At 34.2% G+C, this 20653-nt stretch overlaps 2 protein-coding genes across 3 annotated transcripts in view; one reads left to right on the top strand and one right to left on the bottom strand.

The window, feature by feature from the left end:
* Positions 1–8597, bottom strand: part of LOC131072138 (uncharacterized) — a 43073-nt gene extending 34476 nt beyond the window's left edge. Inside the window, exons 1-2 of one of the 2 annotated variants that reach the window (XM_058008205.2) lie at positions 7900–8593; positions 7047–7643 (exon numbers count right to left, since the gene is read on the bottom strand). In XM_058008205.2, coding sequence (XP_057864188.2) covers positions 7253–7643; positions 7900–8234 — 726 coding nt within the window. In that variant the 5' untranslated portion in view covers positions 8235–8593 and the 3' untranslated portion in view covers positions 7047–7252. Of the gene's footprint in view, positions 1–7046; positions 7644–7899 lie in introns of those variants that run through there. The other variant, XM_058008206.2, reaches the window with a different exon arrangement.
* Positions 8598–19003: 10406 nt separating this feature from the next.
* LOC131072167 (replication protein A 70 kDa DNA-binding subunit A-like) lies at positions 19004–19849 on the top strand. Its single transcript, XM_058008245.2, has one exon. It carries the CDS (start codon positions 19004–19006, stop codon positions 19847–19849), a length of 846 nt encoding a protein of 281 aa, XP_057864228.2.
* Positions 19850–20653: the final 804 nt, after the last annotated feature.

Below are 20653 nucleotides of genomic sequence, written 5' to 3'. Positions count from 1 at the left end.
TCACTGATTATTCCTTTATCTGATATTTATATTATAATTGCTCTCCTTATTCTTTTACACCGTCTATCAATTATGTTACTCATGCAAACTGATGATTAAATTAAGTGCAAACTATTAAACTGATAAACCGATAATGATCGGGTTTTGTTCTAGCCCCCCGATTCATTATCGGGTTACCATTTTAATAGCCACCGAATTTACATAATGATCGGGCTTGATGAATTAAATGGTTATCGGGCTTAATGCATTACCACCGACTAACTAATGTTATCGGGTTAAATGAATTGCTAACCGACTAACTTAAGTTATCGGGCTTAAACCATTTTAATTGCCACCGTATATATTAATCGGGCTTAAACCAAACATTGCCACTGATTAATATTGATCGGGCTTTATCAAACATTGCCACTGATTACCATCGGCCTTGTTATGTTGTATATTGACAACCGAAATGATATCGGTTCATTTGCATATGTTATGGCATCGATTAGCAATCAGTCATGGAGGGACACGACCAAGGGGTATTTTGGTCAGTCATGTCCAAAGGACATGATCGATCAAGGTACCACCTGATCGGTCCCCTCCATGATATATATACACCGATAAATTGTTGTGGAGAGGAGAGTACATAGAAAATATTAATGCTCTCTCTCCACCTGCAACAAAGAAAAGAAATCAGATTTATTATATTGTGAAATAACATATACTTGAAAAGAAAAATTACATTGAATATAACTTGCTCTTTAAATTGAAAATTGAAATACATTTACAGTTTCAAAGAGTTTAAGGCCTTAGTAGAAAACTTATCTAGGAAAAGAATTAAAGTGTTAAAGTCTAATAATGGAGGAGAATACATCTCAGGTAACTTTCATAATTTTTGTATTGAGGTAGGGATGAAGAGGGAGTTCTGTGTCCCTTGCAACCCGCAGCAAAATGGGGTTGCAAAAAGAAAGAACAAATCTATTGTTGAAGCTACAAAAGCTATGATTCATGATCAAGACCTTCAGACTTTTCTATGGGCAGAAGCTTCTAGAACAACTGTGTATGTTCAGAATAGATGTCCTCATCGGATACTGTAGAATATGACTCTAGAAGAAGCCTTTTCAGGGATCAAGTTTGATATCAGTCACTTGAGGATCTTTGGGTGTCCAGTATACGTTCATGTGCCTAAGTAAGAGGACCAAGTTGGAACCTTTTGGCAAGAGAGGACTATCTGTGTGCTACAGTGAAACCTCTAAAGCCTCTAGGATCTACATTCCAGGTTAGAGGTATATAGAGGTTAGCAAAGATGTTACATTTGAGGAAGATGTTGCATTCAAAAAATCCAAAGGTTCATGCATGGAGATAGATGATGAAGTTCATGAGAATTCTCAAGACATGGACACCGATCATGCTCCTGAGATTCAGAGGGAGTCTACCGAATCTGTAGTAGATGATGATCCAATTGAACCTTTGGACCCTATTGATGGGCCTAGAGATATTGTTGTGAACCGAAAGAGACCACTTTGGGCAAGGAACACTATGCATGAGGCAGAACAGTTTGCGGCTCCTAGAGGCACATTCAAAGAAAGTAAAAGACCATAGAGATTCTCTAGCTATGTTGCATTTATGTGTAATCTTATTGAGACTGAACCTTCCAATGTTGAGGAAGCCTCAAAACAGCAATTATGGAAAGATGCAATGGATAAAGAGTATCAATCCATTATTAAGAATGATGTATGGGATATTGTTCCTAGACCTAAGGGGAAGTCAGTTGTATCTTCCAAGTGGTTGTACAAGATTAAGCATGCAGCTGATGGAAGCATTGAGAAGTACAAGGCTAGATTTGTGGCTCGTGGTTTTTCTTAGAAAGAGGAAATAGACTATGAAAAAACATTTGCTCCTATTGCTCACTATACTTCTATCGGAACCATCATTGTCATTGCAACAGCTAAGGGATGAAAGCTACATCAGATGGATGTAAAGACAACGTTTCTCAATGGTGTGATTGAGGAAGAGGTCTACATTGAGCAACCTGAGGGTTTCGTGATTCATGGGAAAGAGTCTCATGTATGCAAATTGAACAAAGCTTTATATGGTCTTAAGCAGGCTCCTCGTGCATGGTATGAAAGAATTGACAAATACTTAGTGGGTTTGGGTTTCTGCAAGAATGATGCTGATCTGAATCTTTACTTCAAGGTATTCAATGGTGAAATGTTAATCTTGGTACTATATGATGATGACCTATTTGTCATCGAGGAAGATCATCTCATCCTTAGATGTAAGGAGTTGACTTCAGAATTTGAGATGAAAGACCTAGGACTCATGCATTTCTTTCTAGGCTTGGAAGTATGGCAAAAGCCAAATGAGATTATTCTGAGTCAAGGGAAATATACCATTGATATCTTGAAGAGGTTTGGAATGTTAGATTGCAAGTCTATGTCTACACCAATGGAAACTAACTTGAAGAAGTTAAGTGAATCTGCAGCTAGTTCAAATCTTGTGGATCCTACTATGTACAGACAGTTGATTGAATCCTTGATGTATCTAGTTAACACTAGACCAGATATTTGCTATGCTGTGAGTGCACTTAGTCAGTTCATGTGTGAACCAAGGCAAATACATCTAGTTGCAGCCAATCATATCTTGAGATACTTGCGTGGCACAGTTGGATATGGCTTAAAATATTCTTCCAGTGTGGACCTAAATCTAGAAGGCTATTCTGATTCTAATTGGGCAGGGAGTGTTATTGATTGGAAGAGCACCTCTAGTTGTTGTTTCAGTTTGGGATCTGCTATGATTTCCTAGTGTAGCAGGAAGCAGTCTTCAGTGATACTGAGCACCGCAGAGGCATAATACATTGCAACGTGTGTGGCAACTCACGAAGCAGTGTGGCTTCGGAAGCTCCTTGCACGATTGTTTGGACAATCATTGGAGCCTACTACTATTCATTGTGATAACCAAAGTTGTGTGAAGCTATCGGTTAATCCAGTGTTCCATGATAGAACAAAACATGTTGAGATCCAGTACCACTGCATTAGAGATATGGTACAGAGGAATGTTGTTCAGTTGAGATACCTTTGTACTGAGGAGCAGACGGCTGACTTTCTCACAAAGCCCCTTGCCAAAGTGAAGTCTGTGCATTTTCGAGACAAGCTTGGAGTTGTGGAGAATGAAGCCCTTGCTGAGAGGGAGTCTCAACATCAGTGATTTCTTGAGATGTACTTTAATGCATTCTTCTCTGTGAGAGAAGTTTGAGGTACAAGTCTTTGTTGATGCATTCTTCTTTGCGAAAGAAGTTTGAGGTGAAATCCCTTGTTCCACCCTTTGCAAGTAGGTATGGTGGATCCACCATCTGGAAGTAGCCATGGCAGATGTCATGGGAGAAATTCCATGACTTAGCACTTGTGTTTATTCACCCTCTGGGAGTAGCTATGGTGAACGTCATGTTGAGATGGCGACATCACGATTCGGTGATGGGCACTTGTGTTTATTTGTTTTCCATCCATGGGAGTAGCCATGATGGACCCACCCTCTGGGAGTGGCCATGAAAGATCCACCCTCTAGGAATAGCCATGGTGGTTGTCACTATGTGACTTAGATATTGAGGACTCCTCCCTAGCTAAGAGGGAGTGTTAGTGTTAGTAGCTAGGTTGGATTCCTTCTAGGGCCAACCTAGCATGTGAGTGACTAATTGGCCTATCGGCCTTAGTCACATCAACATGCAAAATAAAAAAATATAACTTGTAATTGTAAATAGGGCTGATCTTTAATGTAACTTGTAAATTGGTCTGACCCTATATCAAACAATGTAACTTGTAAATTCTTATTGGTCTGACCCTATATTAAGAGCCAATCTTAGAGCACATTATTATTATTATTATTTGTTCATCTTGTAAAGCCGACCTAAGGAGAATAAGGTGGCTAAAGCTCGTATATATACAAAGGTCATTCATGCATCAAATATACAATCATTCAATCAGCGAATTACCTCTTCCTAAGATCAACGAATTCCATCAGCAGATTATTAGCGAATTATCCTTTCAAGGGCAGCAAACTATATCCTTGTGGCAGCGATTCATTTCCATGAACAGCGAATTAACTCAGGGGCGGCGAATCACATTCCTAATCAGCGAATTGACCTCTATGTTCAGCGATTGATCTGTATGACAGCGAGTTGCCTTCCTTTATATTGCAGATAAGTTTAAGATGCTACTGTTTGTGCCCTAGTTCAGAATTATCATCCTGCTGTTCTGATTTATATGCTGCTTCAAGTGTTGAGGCAAAGCTGTAAAGACTCAAACTGCTTACTGTCTAATATAAACTAAGATTCATTGCTGGGTTTTTCACCTCCAAGAGGGAGGTTTTCCCAGGGTACTCTTGTGTTCTGTGTGTTAATTTGGTTATTTGCTATCAGTCTGATCTAAAACTTAGATATAAGTAGCACTCCCTCCTGCCTGTTCATAGATCTTTCCACTTATACCCAAGTGGTATGAGCCAAATCCATTACCACTATGCAATGCCATAGCAAGTAGCTACACAAGTCTGAATGACAGTATTGCATACCGTACTTGTAGGATATGCACAAAATGGATTCGTTGAAAATTCTTTAAAAACTTTCGGGCAAATGCATCTGCCATGCATAAAACCTTACCTGTGTCAAAATGGTGCATTGTAATAGAGTGTGGACATTCATCACAGCGTAAGTGAATGGAGGAATATCATCAGATGTTATATTACAGTTGCTCTGTGTACAGTCAAAATCCTCAAGCTTTGCCAACGTCTCAATCCTATGCCAAACTAAGAACTTTGAAACAACATATGAATATGCCTTCATAGCATGTTAATATGGAAGATTTTGTTAGTTATTATAATGCTCGTGATGGATCTATATACAACATTGAAAGATCAAAAATGGCAGTCATGTATAGATGCCATTCACCAATCAATTCATACTTATAACACATCACAACAAAAAGCAGCTACTGAAACAATTCCTCTAAAGTCTGTTATTGCACACCAAAGAATTCTAGCACATGCCAAAGCAAGGTTGGACGAGTAAGAAAAGGAACTTCAAAGAAGGTTACCTACTATTGAACTTTTTCAGACAGCCCTTCTTACAATAGTTGCAAACACACCAGGGATCTGTATCAGTACTGCCATATCTATCAATGGTGGTAGAATGTAAAATTTCTACATAGACATTCCAAACACAGAATGTTATGTGATCTTCATTGGTCTAATTCTAGGAAAGATGTTCAGGGATGGGGTATGAACTATGCTCCTTACAAACCTATTAGTAAGCTAAACCGGTAATTCCTCTGTCATTGTGGAAAGCTACTGGTTTTCTATTGGAGCACTTACAAACTGTGCAATATGTGTAAAGAAATACAACTATAATCTTGGTATCTTGATTTAAATGTTGTTCATGCCTATCCCTTTGTATGTTGAGATTTGCATGCTATTCATCCACTATTGTATAAATTATGATGGAATCCATCATATGAATTTGGGAATGTAGTTTTTGGTTTTGTGACATGTTTTAGTTAGTTTTCCATAAGTTTGTGAATCCCGGTTGGTATTCGTATGTCTACAACCAGGGTTTCTGTTAGACACCTTTCTTTTTACCTTGGGTATTTCTGGTTAAAATACCACAAAAACCCCAAAATTTGATCATACGAGGAAGCTGCCTCTCTTAACATAGAGGAAGATCTCTCCAATTGTTGGAATGATTGCCACTGCTCCTTTAGGCGAATAGGGTCATTCTTGAAGATATAATCGCAAAGACAAATCTGTTCACCAACAATATCCTATCATCATGATACTCCACAAGAAGGCATTCTTCAAAGCAGTGAAGGTTATCCATACTCTTCCTGTGGTCCCCATGCCTTATTAATGGCACGGCACCACCAATACTTCTGATCCATTTAATTCCTATTGTTTGTGCCTATTCTTGTGCTTTAACTCTTGTCTCCATCGTCCTCTTTGAATGGCCGTTTAATTTTAGTTATTTGTTTGTTTGTTTTTCTCCATAGTCAACCACTGGAAGTGGCTAATGAGGGGAACGTGACAACAATGAGAGAAGGGAAAATGAGACGTATATTAACCATAAGATTCAATAAAAAATTAAAACACCAAACACTGTAAAACCCAAGAAATCTGCCAAGTTGGGAATATGAAGACCAACATATCTCTGCCATTTACTCTACAAAAGAAACATGTGGACCAGAGCAAGCAGTTATTAAGATCGGAATGAGTGAGGAGTTCTGAAGGCTAAAGTAGGTGGTTGGGTGATGAGGAAGTAGAGGGGAAGGGTTGTAGAGATCAAAGATCCATAAGTATACTTTCTATAGGAGAGAGTTGTAATCTTATGGAACACAAAAGTGACTAAAGTTGGAAGGCAGAGAGGCTTACATTGGTTTAGAATTAAAATTATAAGGTTACAGATTATCTTTACTTTGGTCAGAATGTAGAATCGCCATGCCTGGCTGGCATTGTTGGCCAACAATATTCAAGCTTATCAATTAAACAATGCTTTATTCTCATTATATATTCCTTGTTATACTAGAACTATGAGCAGGTATCTGAGCCAATATTTCCTAAACTTACCTATTCATGTTTGGTGTCAGATGTGATTTTATTTACCAGTCCTAGATCAGTAGAAGGGTTTGAAACATCTTCTTAGAAACTTATAAGGTAACTCTTGTCTTTTTGGCATAAGGTGGACTGATAGGGGAGAGTTTTATTGGACTATAGATACCATGCATCACTTTTCAATCATTTTATCTTTTCCAATCAAACAATGGACGCGTTGGGTCAAGGATGTTATCAATGATTGTTAATAACCACGAGAAAGTGGGTTGTTAAAAGCCTCTGCAACATGATTTTGTGCCTATACACTGAACAAGTAGGTCAGATAATGACAATGTATAAAAGACATAATGTAAAGTACATTGTGCTAGCATTGAACATATTTGCATTTAGTTTGACAGAATTTTGGAACAATAGGTAACCTACAGGTAAGTTTTCTTAAAAAATCAATATTCAGCAGGGAAAAAACAGAAGTGTTGGTTTCTGATAATAATTTTGATAAACTTTGACAAACTCTACTCTCGAATTCAAAAACAACAACCAGAATAATTGTCGACCTTGGCTTAGCTTCAATATACATGCATTATATTCTAGAGACGCGTCTTCATATCCAAAAACACAAATAAGATGTGCAAAAACCAGATACAAAACAAAAAACGGAACTAATACAAAGCGAGACAACTCATGGGGCCAAAGTCTGTTGAACACTATCAGTTATGTGACTAGAAACTGTATAGCCCCACACATTATAATCTCTTAAAATTCTTGACACCAATTCTCCCTCCATGGCCCCTAAAATTCGATCCAAAATACCGTTTCCAACAGGAAGAACAATGGACTCTGGCATCAATGAAAAGGGAAATGGAAGATCCACGTTTAATTGCATTGTGACCCACCCTCTAAAACTGTGAACTTGCTTACTTTCCAAAGATGAAGGTGTCTCCCTGTGGACCGCAAGTTCCCCTTGCAGACAAAAATTAAAATCCAGGTCATCATTCAGCCCTGGAAGACCGACGAAATCCAAAACTAGTCTGTTGGAAGATAACTGGAGGGAATTCCTACTATGGAAAACGCTGAAACAAAGAAACATAAAAATATGATTTCTACTTAAAAAATGATGTGTATAAGATTTTAGCTTTGAAAGGTTTCTTAAACAATCTAAATGAAGCGTCAAAGAAAACTCATTTTCCTGAATTCAAATTTCCAATTTTTGGAGGTGATCAGAATGAGCTAATTATTTGTTTGAAAATGAAATTTGAAATTAAAAAATAATATTTTTTCGGAATAAAAATATAAAAACAAAATTCAAAAATTTGAGTATGAACTCACTTGACATCACAGGAGGAGTTGGCTGTAAGGGTGAAAAATGTGACAGGCTTCAGACGAGCTTGCCAGACATTGTCACCCAAGTACTTAATCCTTGAAGAATCTGGAAAGGTGATTTTGACAATCCTGTCGGTCTGTTTTATGTAATTTTCCCCTGTTGCATCTCCTCCTCGCTGTTTGAATGGTATGTTCACCTTTCTCGTTGCTTCCAATCCTACCAATTGAGCTCTGATAATTTGGTTTCTTTTGAGTTTTCTGGACTTCGGTAGTCTAAGATAAGGTAGAGAAGCAAAAAGATTACTGTTCACAGTATTCTTCATGTTTACGCAGGGACGCATTGTGGGTATTGCTCTTCTGGAACCCAATGGATAAGAATCCACTGCTGGCAAATCTGGTTTTCTTATCCTCAAAGTGGGTGTGCAGCATTTAAGTTTAATGTTTCCCAATTACTCATAAAGGAGTACAAAATATGCCCGTTTTGCTCCAGTGACTCACCAGTCGCATGCATGATGTAGGAAAACAACAAGGTGATGTTTCCTGAAATTAGGAATCGGATTAAACAACCAATGTATCAATAGTTCTTAGAATTGAACTATCAACTAATGTGAAGAATATTTAAGCCGATAGGCTTTTAGTGAGAGAAACTCGCCTGAAAACTGCAAGACATTCTGGTGACTGTTGGAATGTCTTGCTGCGGGCGTTTTCCCCGCATGTTGACATGTTTATTGGCTAGCGTTTTACCCCGCGTGGTGACGTGTCTCTGTGGTTTCCTTTTTCGTTGTCACTTGTCCGCTTGCGGTGGCGTCCATGTGTGCGCTATGTTTTCGAAGCGACGTTGTCTTTAATGTTTTCGTCCTCGAGGGTGTGCACGAATGTCGATGTTCTTTATGGCCACTTGGAACCCTAAAATGTAATTTGTTTTGTTGTTTTCGAAAATATTTTGCTCTGCAAATTTTCGCATAACGTTGGATATAATCGTCGAGTTAGGTTTTCTTCTAGTTGTGACTGTTTTATTGGGCTTCTTTGTGAGCTTCACATCGTGAATGGTTTTACTTTGCAAGGTAAGTTTTCCTTTTATTTTAAAGTTTTTTTAATTTGTAATGCATTCTTTTATACTGTGCTTATTTTTCCCATTCATGCGCTTGCAGGGTTGTTACTTTGTTTATGTTTTTTAACTGTTTGTGGACGTGACTACTTTCAGTCTGCAAGGCACAGGTATAGTCATCGAGTTTTCGCATAACGTTGGATATAGTCGTCGAGTTAGGTTTCTTTCTGGCTCTAAGTGTTTTGTTGGGCTTGTTTCTGAGCTTCACGCCGTGAATGGTTTTACTTTGCATGGTAAGTGTTTATTTTATTAAACTTTTTTAAATTTGTAATTCATTGTTTTATAGTGTGCTTATTTTTTGTCGTGTTGTGCTTGCAGGGTTGTTACTTTGTTTATGTTATTTAACTCTTTGTGGACATGACTACTTCCAGCCTACAAGGCACAGGTATTTATATTTTCGGCATTGTGTTGTAGGGTAAAAGACTTTTTTGGCAGATTAATATTGAGTTGGGTTTAAGCAATGGTTTACGAAACACTTTCGCTTTGTGTGCATTTTGTTGTAGGTTAAAAGGGTTTTAGTTGGGTTTTGCACTTTGTAGATATTTATTGATTTAAGTTTTAATCAGCATCAATACTCGGATACGATATTTCTTACTTTGTTTTAATGTTTTTGTCCCCACCGATGTGCACAAATCTGGACTGTTTTGTTGGGCTTGTTTCTGAGCTTCTCGCCATGAATGGTTTTACTTTGCGAGTTACCTATTTAGTTTATTTTTAAGTTTTTAAAATTTGTAATGCATTATTTTATAGTGTCCTTATTTTTTGTCGTGTCGTGCTTGCAGGGTTGTTACTTTGTTTATTTTGTTTAACTATTTGTGGAAGTGATTACTTTCAGTCTGCAAGCCACCTGTTCACTTTGACAGGTATTTAGGTTTTGGGCATTTTGTTGCTGATTAAATTATGGTGCAGGTTAAAAGGATTTTAGTTTGGTTTTGAATTTTGCAGATATTTTTATTGATTTAAGTTTTAATCAACATCAATAGTTTAAGGTTATGTTTGGAACACGATATTTGTTAATTTGGTTTGATGTTTTCGTTTGCGACGATCTGCACGAATGCCGACGTTCTTTATGGTCGCTTGGAACCCTAAAATGTAATTTATTTTGTTGTTCTCGAAAATATTTTGCTGTGCTAATTTTCATGGAACGTTGAGTGTTTATTTTGAAGTTTTTAAAATTTGTAATGCATTGTTTTATAGTGTGCTTAGTTTTTTCGCGTGGTGTGCTTGCGGGGTTGTTACTTTGTTTATGTTATTTAACTGTTTGTGGACTTGACTACTTTCAATCTGCAAGACACCTGTACACTTTGACGGGTTTTATATATATAAATACACACATGTACGCATATATATACACACAACATCTGTTCACTTTCACAGGTATTATATGTACATATACACGTATACATGTGTGTGTGTGTAGGCATGTATACATTTATATAAATACACACATGTATGCATATATATATATATATATATATATATATATATATATATATATATATATATATATATATATATATATATATATATATATATATATATATATATATATATATATATATATATATGATGTTGTTACATTTAAAAAATAAAAAAAATGCTATGTACACTTATTTCACATTACAATAATAAATATTATACCCCACTAAACATAGATACAAAGAAAAATAGAATGCTTCACTTAAAAATTAAGTTCTCGCTAGGTAAAATGGGAGAGCAGTCATACAACTAAAACCAGATAGAGCACCGAACAAATAGACTAGCTAACAAAAAATAACCAGGGATGTACCTAGTAAAAGTTTTTTCAACTTGCCAATCTTGAAGAAGCACTTTAGAAGACTTTGAAATTAGGTTACTAATAATTTTATAAATCTATTTTTTAAACAATTCAAAGACAATCAATTTAAAGAGAAAATTTTATTTCCTTTAGATTATTGTTCCACAATTAATCAACCAAAACCATATAAGTGCTTACAACCATATGAGTGTTTAGATTATTAATCCACAATTAATCAACCAGAAGCATATAAGAGTTTAGATTATCGATCCACAATTAATCAACTAGAAGCATATAAGAGCTTAATGGTTGTCTATAAACCATAGTGTACAAGGACGATTTCTGAAGTAACACCATCATCAACACAATGTTGTTACACAAAAGTGCAGTGTCCAAACTGCTCCTTACTTTCATCGTCAATTTAGAGTTAAGTTTATAGTTAAATGGTAATAATATATATTTATAGGATTTTCTGAAAAATGTTGGAGAAACATAGAGCTTTTGGATAATATTTCATTTATTCTCATAGTAAACAATTGCTAAGTTAACTACAGAACACTAATTTTTGAAGTTCAATTAAGTCATCACTTGATTAATAGTTTTTTGTGATAGTAGTCTTTGTAATTGACGGTTTTCTTTCAATGAAGCTTTTTGTTTATCTTGGGCAGAGCCTCGACCTCTATTGTCAAACTTCTTGATATCAAAATAATGCAATTTTGAGGAAATTTTTTAATAAATATAAAAAATTAGCAACTATAATAAACTTAAAATTATAATTAATACATTGGGTTTATATTAGATTTTATAATGAATTGTGTATTCAAACTTCCAAAACCTAATTTTTTGCCTGGAACAATCTGTTCCTTATGATTATAGATTGTCTGTTGATAGAGTATGACTTTGGAAACTTAATTTTATTGTGAAAGCATTATTGGAAAGGTCTAATTTTCCCTTTTCTGCAGCCATATTCAATAAGTAACATTTAGTTTGCCTTTGCAGAATGTTGTTTTGTTTTAGATGTTTGAATTGTTAATCACAGTTGAGGTTCAATGAAAATATCATAATGTTCTTTATGTGATTACGTTGTAAGAATCTCTGCATAAACTTGCTTTGGAAAGTTTGTTTGTCGATGCTTTTAGTCTGCAAGGTAAGTGTTTATTTTTACAGATTATTTTTATTTGTAAACATTTAGAACGTCAATACTTTCACTCTGCAAAGTAAATGATCTTTGTTTGGCTTTTAATTTCTCGGTGTCTGTCATTTATTGTAGAGAACTTTAGTTAGAATTTTTCCTCGATCTGAATCCTTTCAGTCTGCAAGGCAAGTGTCCTTTTTGTGATTTCTAATTTATCGGTCTCTGTTTTTTGTTTGTCGGTCTTTCTCGGTTATTGCTTTTTTCTAATCCTCCTAATCTGCAGGGTTATTGATGTTGTTTTATTCTTTGTGGTTGTGAATCCTTTTGCTCTACAAGGCTAGTACAAACTTCTTAATTCCTTCTTTTGCAAGTATGTTTCATTTATAGGTTTTGCATGTTTAATGTTTTCATCGTTGTTGTTGGTAGGTTCTTAGTGTTGTTACGTTTTAGGGCTCTGATTTCTTCAACAAGGTGGTTCTCTATTAAAATTTAATCTATGGAAGGTAAGATGCTTTCCAAAGCTAAGTACCTAATCAAATCTAAAATTCGTACATTAATTACTATACAAAAATATATGTTAGGTCTATACATTTATTTGATGTTTTTACCAAATTTTATATCTATCAGTTTCTTAAAAAAGTTTGTAGATGTTACGATGTTGAGCATTTGTCATTGACATATATATACACATGATGTACATATATATATAATTGTTTTTCTTAGAGTGGATTGTAGTGTTGATATATGTATATGTACATATAAACATGTTCATATATATAGATACATGTATGTATAGCCATGTATACATCTATATATATACACACATGTACGCATATATATATATATATATATATATATATATATATATATATATATATATATATATATATATATAGTTTTATCAAATGTTTGTTTTAATAAGTCCATTCTGAAGTCTGTAGCATTTATAGATAGAAGTCTGGGTTGCAGTCTGAAAGTAGTCATGTCCACAAATAGTTAAACAACATAAACAAAGTAAGAACCCTGCAAGGATAAACAAATTTTTAGAGTGCCAATATATATATATATATAATTGTTTTTCTTGCAATGTTTTGTAGTGCTGATATATGTATATGCACACACACACACACACACACACACACACACACACACACACACACATGTATGTATAGGCATGTATACATCTATATAAATACACACATGTACGCATATATATGCATGTATGTATATATACACATGAATGTATGTATGTATATATAGGGTTTTATCAAATCTTTGTTTTAATAACTCCATTCTAAAGTCTGTAGGATTTATTGATACAAGTCTGCGTTGTAGTCTGAAAGTAATGACGTCCACAAATAGTTAAATAACATAAACAAAGTAAGAGGCCTGCAAAAATAAAGAAAGTTTTAGAGTGCCACAATATATATATATATATATATATATATATATATATATATATATATATATATATATATATATATATATATATATATATATATATATATCTTACAGAAAAAAAGTCTTCATGTGCATAGAGCAGTAATCTCATAAATACCGTTGTAAATTAACAGCAATGCAATACAAACATTAGTAAACACTTACCTTGCAGAGTAAAATCATTGTGAAAGAGAACACAGAACATTAAACATACAACACTTACGCACTGCAAAGATATTTAACTTGATGACGAATTACCAATAACCAAGAGACACTAACCAAACATATTCACAGACCCTAATGCCTATAAAAGTGAGCAGGCGGCTTGCAGTTTGAAAGTAGTGACGTCCACAAATAGTTAAATAACAAAAACAAAGTAAGAACCTTGCAAACGAATGAAACAAACTTTAAAATAAACACCTAACTTGGAGATTAAAACCATTCGCAGTGAGAAGCTCAAAAACCCAATCAAGAAAACACTCACAGGTAGAAGAAAACCTAACTCGACAACTAAATCCAATGCTACAAGAAAATTTACAGAGAAAAATACTTACAACAACAACAACAAAACAAATTACATTTTATAGTTTAAAGCGCCCATAACAAAGTAAGAACCCTGCAAGCACACCACGGAAAAATATAAGCACACTGTAAAAAAAATGCATTACAAATGTAACGAACTTTAAAATAAACATTTGTCCTACAGAGTGAAAGTAGTCACACCCACAAACAGTTAAACAACATAAACAAAATAACAACCCTGCAAGCACACCATGCGAAAAAATAAACACACTATAAAATAATGCATTACAAATTCAAAAAACTTTAAAATAAACACTTACCTTGCAGAGTAAAACCATTCACGGCAAGAAGCTCAAAAACAAGCCCAACAAAACACTCACGAACAAAAGAAAACCTAACTCGACGACTACATCCAACGTTATGCGAAAATTTGCAGAGAAAAATATTTTCAAGAACAACAAAACAAATAACAATTTACGGTTCCAAGCGGCCATAAAGAACGTCGACATTCGTGCACATTGTTAGGGACGAAAACATTAAAGCAAATTAAGAAATATCGTAGTCCAAATAGAACCTTAAACTATTGATATTGGTTAAAACTTAAATCAATGAATAACTACAAACTGCAAAACCCAACTAAAACCCTTTTAACCTATAGCAGAATGGACACAAACCGAAAGTGTTTTGTAAAGCATTGCTTAAAACGCAATTCAATATTAATCTGTAAACTTAAAAAATGCAACTCGAAAAATTTCACTTGATCATGGTTAACCTTGGTTGATAGTATTGATGAACACTATAGGTTATTGACCGATATTTAAAGGATGCCATTAACTCCTTGTTATATGATTACTCTGCATTCCACTGACTTCTTCATATGATTAAAGAATTTATAAGAAATTTTCTTGCATTTTTCAAATGTGTAACTGTCATTTCATTATTTCCGTGAATAGGTGACTAGAGTAATGTATGTACTGTCTTTTATCTTTCATCATGACACTATCTTCCTTGAATTTACTTCACATGGCTAATATCTTCACTATCCAATCAATCTTATCACTATCATGTAAATATCTTTTGGATTCTATATTACACTATCACTAATGCTTTTTTGCTTCACATCATGTTATTCTTCTTCATTGTGATATTTTCCTTGTTCAAGATCTATAAGATACTCTCATGACTGTGCTTTTTTAAGTTCATTGTCACTTGATGTAGGAAACCACTATCTACTTTATTTTTCCTCCATGTTATCTAAGGTCTAAATTTTTCCTTGCTTTTTAAAGTTCTTTGCCATTTTATGTAGGAAACCCCTTAAGGTTTATATAATCTTATTATGAAAATCCTTGTGATTTCTCTAATAATTCACTATCTTCTTTATTTTTTCTCCATTGTATCTACGATCTAATTTTTTTCAAAAAATGTCTTCCTTGAGGACTATCATTGTTCACTTTCTATTGTCATGTAATCCTCATCACATATAACTACCTACACGTTCATCAAGTCTAAGGATACTTTATATGAAATTCTCATTATTAGGCCATCACTCCTTGCACTTCTTTTGATCCTACCATGATTATCCCTGTGATTTCTCCCTATACCCTATTAAACTATCACAGTGAGTCCTACTCAACGTTCACATATATAACTTGAGGATTTATACATGAAAAGGACACTTCTCGCTATATTTTCTAAAGGGTTAAAATGACAAGGCTTGATAGTGGGATTCTACTTCTCGCACAGGAAAACATAAACACAACATTGCTTCACAAAATGTGTACTTAGACTGACACAAATGAGGTAACTGACTTTGTGCACATGAAGGCCTTTAATCTGCAAGATAAATAACCACTAAACATTTACAACATTAAAATATTGCAATTGATGTGTATAATTATGATTTTTTGACCATCTTATTATATAAGATAGATACCTTCTTTCCTTTACTAATTATAAGTTCTGCAAAATTTGTATCCTTTTTAGTGAGAGAATCCCCTCTAATTCTTCCCGTCATGGTGTGTTGTGCGTTGGGTTTCTTTTTGTGTCATTACCTTTCCACTCGGGGTGGCATCGGTGTGTGCACTCATTTTTTGAAGCGGTGTTGTCTTTAATGTTTTCCTCCCCAGCCAAACACACAAATGTATTTGATTTCATTGTTGTATTCATTTCACAAACCCTTCAAACTGTAAAACTAAATACTTAACTTGCAGAGTGAAAGCATTCATGGCCATACTTAAATATATATCCATGTATATATATAGATATAGATGTATCTATATCAAATGTATATGTATACGTGTATGTACATCTATATAGACATGTATACATGTATATATACACATGGATATATATATGCACAGATCCTAAAATAAATAAAACTAAGCACTTGTCTTGCATAGTGAAAGCATTGCCTACATGTAAATTCATTCTGAATTTTATATATCCACAAAAAAAGTAATCATTAACAACATTATGAAAGAGCAAAAACCAAGAGACTCTAACAAGAAACTGGACAATTTTCTTCTAGGGTGCAAGTTTTTTTACATTTTAGAGATCTAATTATCTTGGCAAGAACTTTGTAATGCCATTGATGGCTATCTTCTATTGCAGTATGATGTATGCAGCATGATGTACTAAAAGAAAATGTCATGTAGTGTTTTTTTGATAATTATTTTATTTGTAGGCTCTATTGTTCCCAACACAAAATATTTATTGCAGCCATGAAATTCTTATCATCCACCCTGCATCGCCCATGCTACCAACATCAGCATCTTACACAACCTTTTGCATGTCGAAGTTGCCTCATTAGTCAATTTACAAAACTTAAAGTATTCAACTAATTATTACAAGTTTTTATAATCAGTCAATACTAAATTCGTTACGATTTACAAAAAAGTATATGGTCTACTTAAAGATATGTTGTATTATTCTTCTATGTTCACTTTTTTTAGTAATGCATTTCCATTTTGTCATTCCAACAGAAAACAGCCACACTAACACAATCAAATTTCAACAATGGATAGAAAATTGAAAGAAACAGAGGACATTAACAATATCATTGAATGGATGTTGCAAGAAAGCAACAAGTTAAAGAGCAACCTCAAAAAGATAATTCAACACTACAAACATAAATTACCAAACCAAACAACAGTGAACCTCTCTACATCTTGTAGTGCTGTAACAACCATACATAGTATCGAATTAGCATCTTTACCAATACCAAGTACTGAACAATTAACTGATCCAATGGTTATTTTCACATTGGGAGATAGAGTATTTAAATGGACTGATAACGAGCTTCGATGGGTTGCTTGGGTGGATCTTGTGTTTTTGTAATTATTGAATCTTTGAAAAGCTACATTCATATTTTGATTAACATTCGAAACAAAGAAATGCATCTCATATTTTGAATGATCTTTGATGAGATGAACTCATATTTTGTTAACATGCTCTCAAATGTGTAAATCATAAAGTGATACTTTATGTTTTTTAAGCTTATCAGCATATGACCAATTGTCCTTTTGAATACATGTTTCAATCACATTATGATCAATTTGTTACGATTTGAAACAAAATTTAAACTCTAACAGCGTTACTCTATACTGGGTTAATTTGGTTGTTCTTGTGCATATATACCTTTGATCAACTTAAATCATGTTGTGATTGTATTCTGATATAAGAATTACAATTCATCATGCTTATAATTTACTTTTAATTGTCAAGATCATAAAAAAACAACCCGCCTTAATGTAGGTACAATTTCCCCATCTTGAATATGCTTAGTTCATCACTTACCTAATCTTGCCCAAACTGAACAACTACTGAATAACACAATACACAAAAAGATCTACAATCTTCAATTTCAATTAGCATCAATTTTTTTGTTTAGTAAGATTTTGTTGCATATTTAGCAACTACAATGAATTATTCTATCCATTATGGCACTCAATCTACTCTAACACAATATTTTAAACGTCATAATAGGAACTCAATCAACTTTATTCTGCAAGTCAATATACTAGTCAAGGTGATGCAAAATTTATCATCAGATTAAAGCTAAAAGGATTTTGAAACTAACAAACAGGTAAATACGATATCCTTGCATGACGTTCTGTTTATTTCATACAAGTTGTACAATATTCAAATCTTTCAATAAATAAAACTTTTAGTATCAAATAAATTAACTTTATGTCATAACATGAACTAGCATGTACGCTAAGTTGTGAGATTTGTCTCGAACAAAAAAGGTATATATGCACAATGGCATCTTCAGCAGCCACCTCTGAACCGATAGAGCACTCCACAATTGATAGTTTGGTAAGCTAAATTATCAAAGCTTTTGAAAATAGAAATCTTTTATGCTCTCTTTTTTGACAATACATCTCTCTTTTCCATACCATCCTTTTCATTACCACATGCATCCTTTTTTCAAAGCATAGTGCAAAAGCAAATGAATACTCTATAGATAACATAGCTTGATTGCATACTTTACTAACACATGCTTTACATTAACAAGTAAGCAGATATATGACCTGCTTAGCGTAAAATTAAATCCTCTATTTTCATATTATTTTTTGTAGGCAAAAACCCAAGAGTATGCCCCTACCCCTTTTCCAATTCAATCTATCAATGTTGGGGATGAGCTTCCTTCAGCATTACTACAAGTTTTGTCATTTCAGAAAATGCAGAACAACACAGATGATACTGACAGACATAAATTAGTGGTATCTAATGGCACATACATGCAATTAGAAATCTTGCCTTCTAAATATGCTACTCTGATAGATTCAGATATTCTAAAAATAGGCACAATAGTCCAGTTATCAAGTTATACATGCCGATACATATGGAACACAAGGTGGGAAACAAACTATGGTTATTAAATACGATATGTTTCGTCTCTATTTAATTTTCTTTAAGTGTAATTAACAATAATTTAAAAAAAGTCTTTTGTTTTCACAGGACTATTGTAATACTTAGTCTGGAAATGAAACAAAGTGATTGCTCGTTCTTTGGTAAACCAGTATACCTGTTCAAAGAACAACAACCAGAAATAATGTCTGAGGATAGACCATCAACATCTAAATGATCTCTTCAATTTGCTACTGAATTGTCATCCCTGCAAACAATGACTTCTAAAAATATAAGCCCTATCAAAACTTTGAATCCAAACCAGAATAAATGGACAATCAAAGGCAAAGTTACTCATAAACGCCCTATTAAGGCATATCGCACAGCCACAAAAAATGGCCATGTGTTTAGCTTTGACATTGTTGATTGTGAGGCGTGTGAAATTAGAGTCACATGTTTTGATGAAATAGCTCAGTTACACTCTAACCGGGTGGACGTAGGTTCACATTATATTATTTCAAAGGGATCCATTAAGGAAGCAAACGTGAGGTACAACAAACTAAACAGTCATTTAGAAATCATCTTGTTTGATGCATCCATACTGAAACGGTGCACCAACGAAGAACAAGCAGATCAACAACATCCTCTTTTCACGCCCATTAGTGAATTGTTTCATCTAACAAATAACATGTTGGTTGACATAATTGGCCTTGTTTTATACATTGGAGATATCATTCCAATACACAGGAAAGATGATAGTCAAACACAAAAGCGTGTTGTGAAAATTAATGATCTGCCTGGTTCAACAATTGACATCAACCTATGGGGTCCAATGGAAGGACAAAAAGGCCTAGAATTGAAAAATATGTTAACCAATGATAGTGTGGTTATCCTTGCTTTGTGTAATGCTCGTGTTGGCTATTTCAATAGGAAGCTTATAAACATAACAGTTGCGACCACATTACATATCAACCCATCTTTTCCGGAAGCAGAACCTCTAACATTAAGAGGAAAGGACCCTTTGCTTGTTGTACCCTTTGTTGCAGAAACTATCCACATAGATGGGAAATATACTAGAATGACTATTTCTTCAATCCGTGAGAGGATGAGTGTCAAACCATAAACAATTCAGACTACTTTGCTAGTTGTTCTGCGTTTTGTAAACATAACTGATCAAAGTTTTTGTTACGCAACTTATCCACTAATAGTCAATGGAAGGCCTTGCAAAAAAAATGTACACAGCAAGTTGATGATTCTTGGTTCTTCCCTAGATGTGAAATGACTATACAAGACTGTAATTATAGCTACCCGTTGCCAGTAAAGTTACAAGATGCCACAGGTACTCTTTTTGCCACTGCATTTGATGAGGGTGGCATTCACTTGCTACATAAAACTGCAAAAGAGCTTTGTGCACTACAAAATGATGCAACAACAACAGAAACACCTTGCTCGATGATTAAAAGACTACTGTCACATCACTATTCATTCACACTACTGGTATCCACTGACACATACAATTCAGAATCAAAGATGAAAGTCACAGTCAATAAAGTCTCTCTTGTTGACTTCAAAGCTAAGTGTGATGCACTACTTGTAGAAATTGGTCGTCTAAGTACACAGGCTTAGAGTTATAAAGCATATTTCTTGATTATTAAACTTTCAGTTTACAATACAATTATTACATTAGATAATTTACATATTTAATAGTTTTACAAATACAAACAATTACCTTTTACAAACACATGGCTCCTTTTATAAATATCTATATGTATATTTCTTACATCTATCTCTTATCTCTTTGAAAGTCTTTCCTCGTGACATAAGTTATTTTCAGTCATGCTCATTGCTTTTAAATGTACTGAGCTCTATCTTATTTGCAGAAAATTTATACATATATGCACATATATCTTTCTTTTTTTTTTAATAT

This window comes from Cryptomeria japonica, chromosome 6 (assembly GCF_030272615.1).
Source record: "Cryptomeria japonica chromosome 6, Sugi_1.0, whole genome shotgun sequence".
Taxonomy (NCBI): Eukaryota; Viridiplantae; Streptophyta; class Pinopsida; order Cupressales; family Cupressaceae; genus Cryptomeria; species Cryptomeria japonica.
This window is presented reverse-complemented; position numbering and strand designations above follow the sequence as displayed.

Excerpts from the sequence above, each read along its gene's own strand:
- LOC131072167 (XM_058008245.2), top strand. The coding sequence starts at position 19,004 with ATGACTTCTAAAAATATAAGCCCTATCAAAACTTTGAATCCAAACCAG.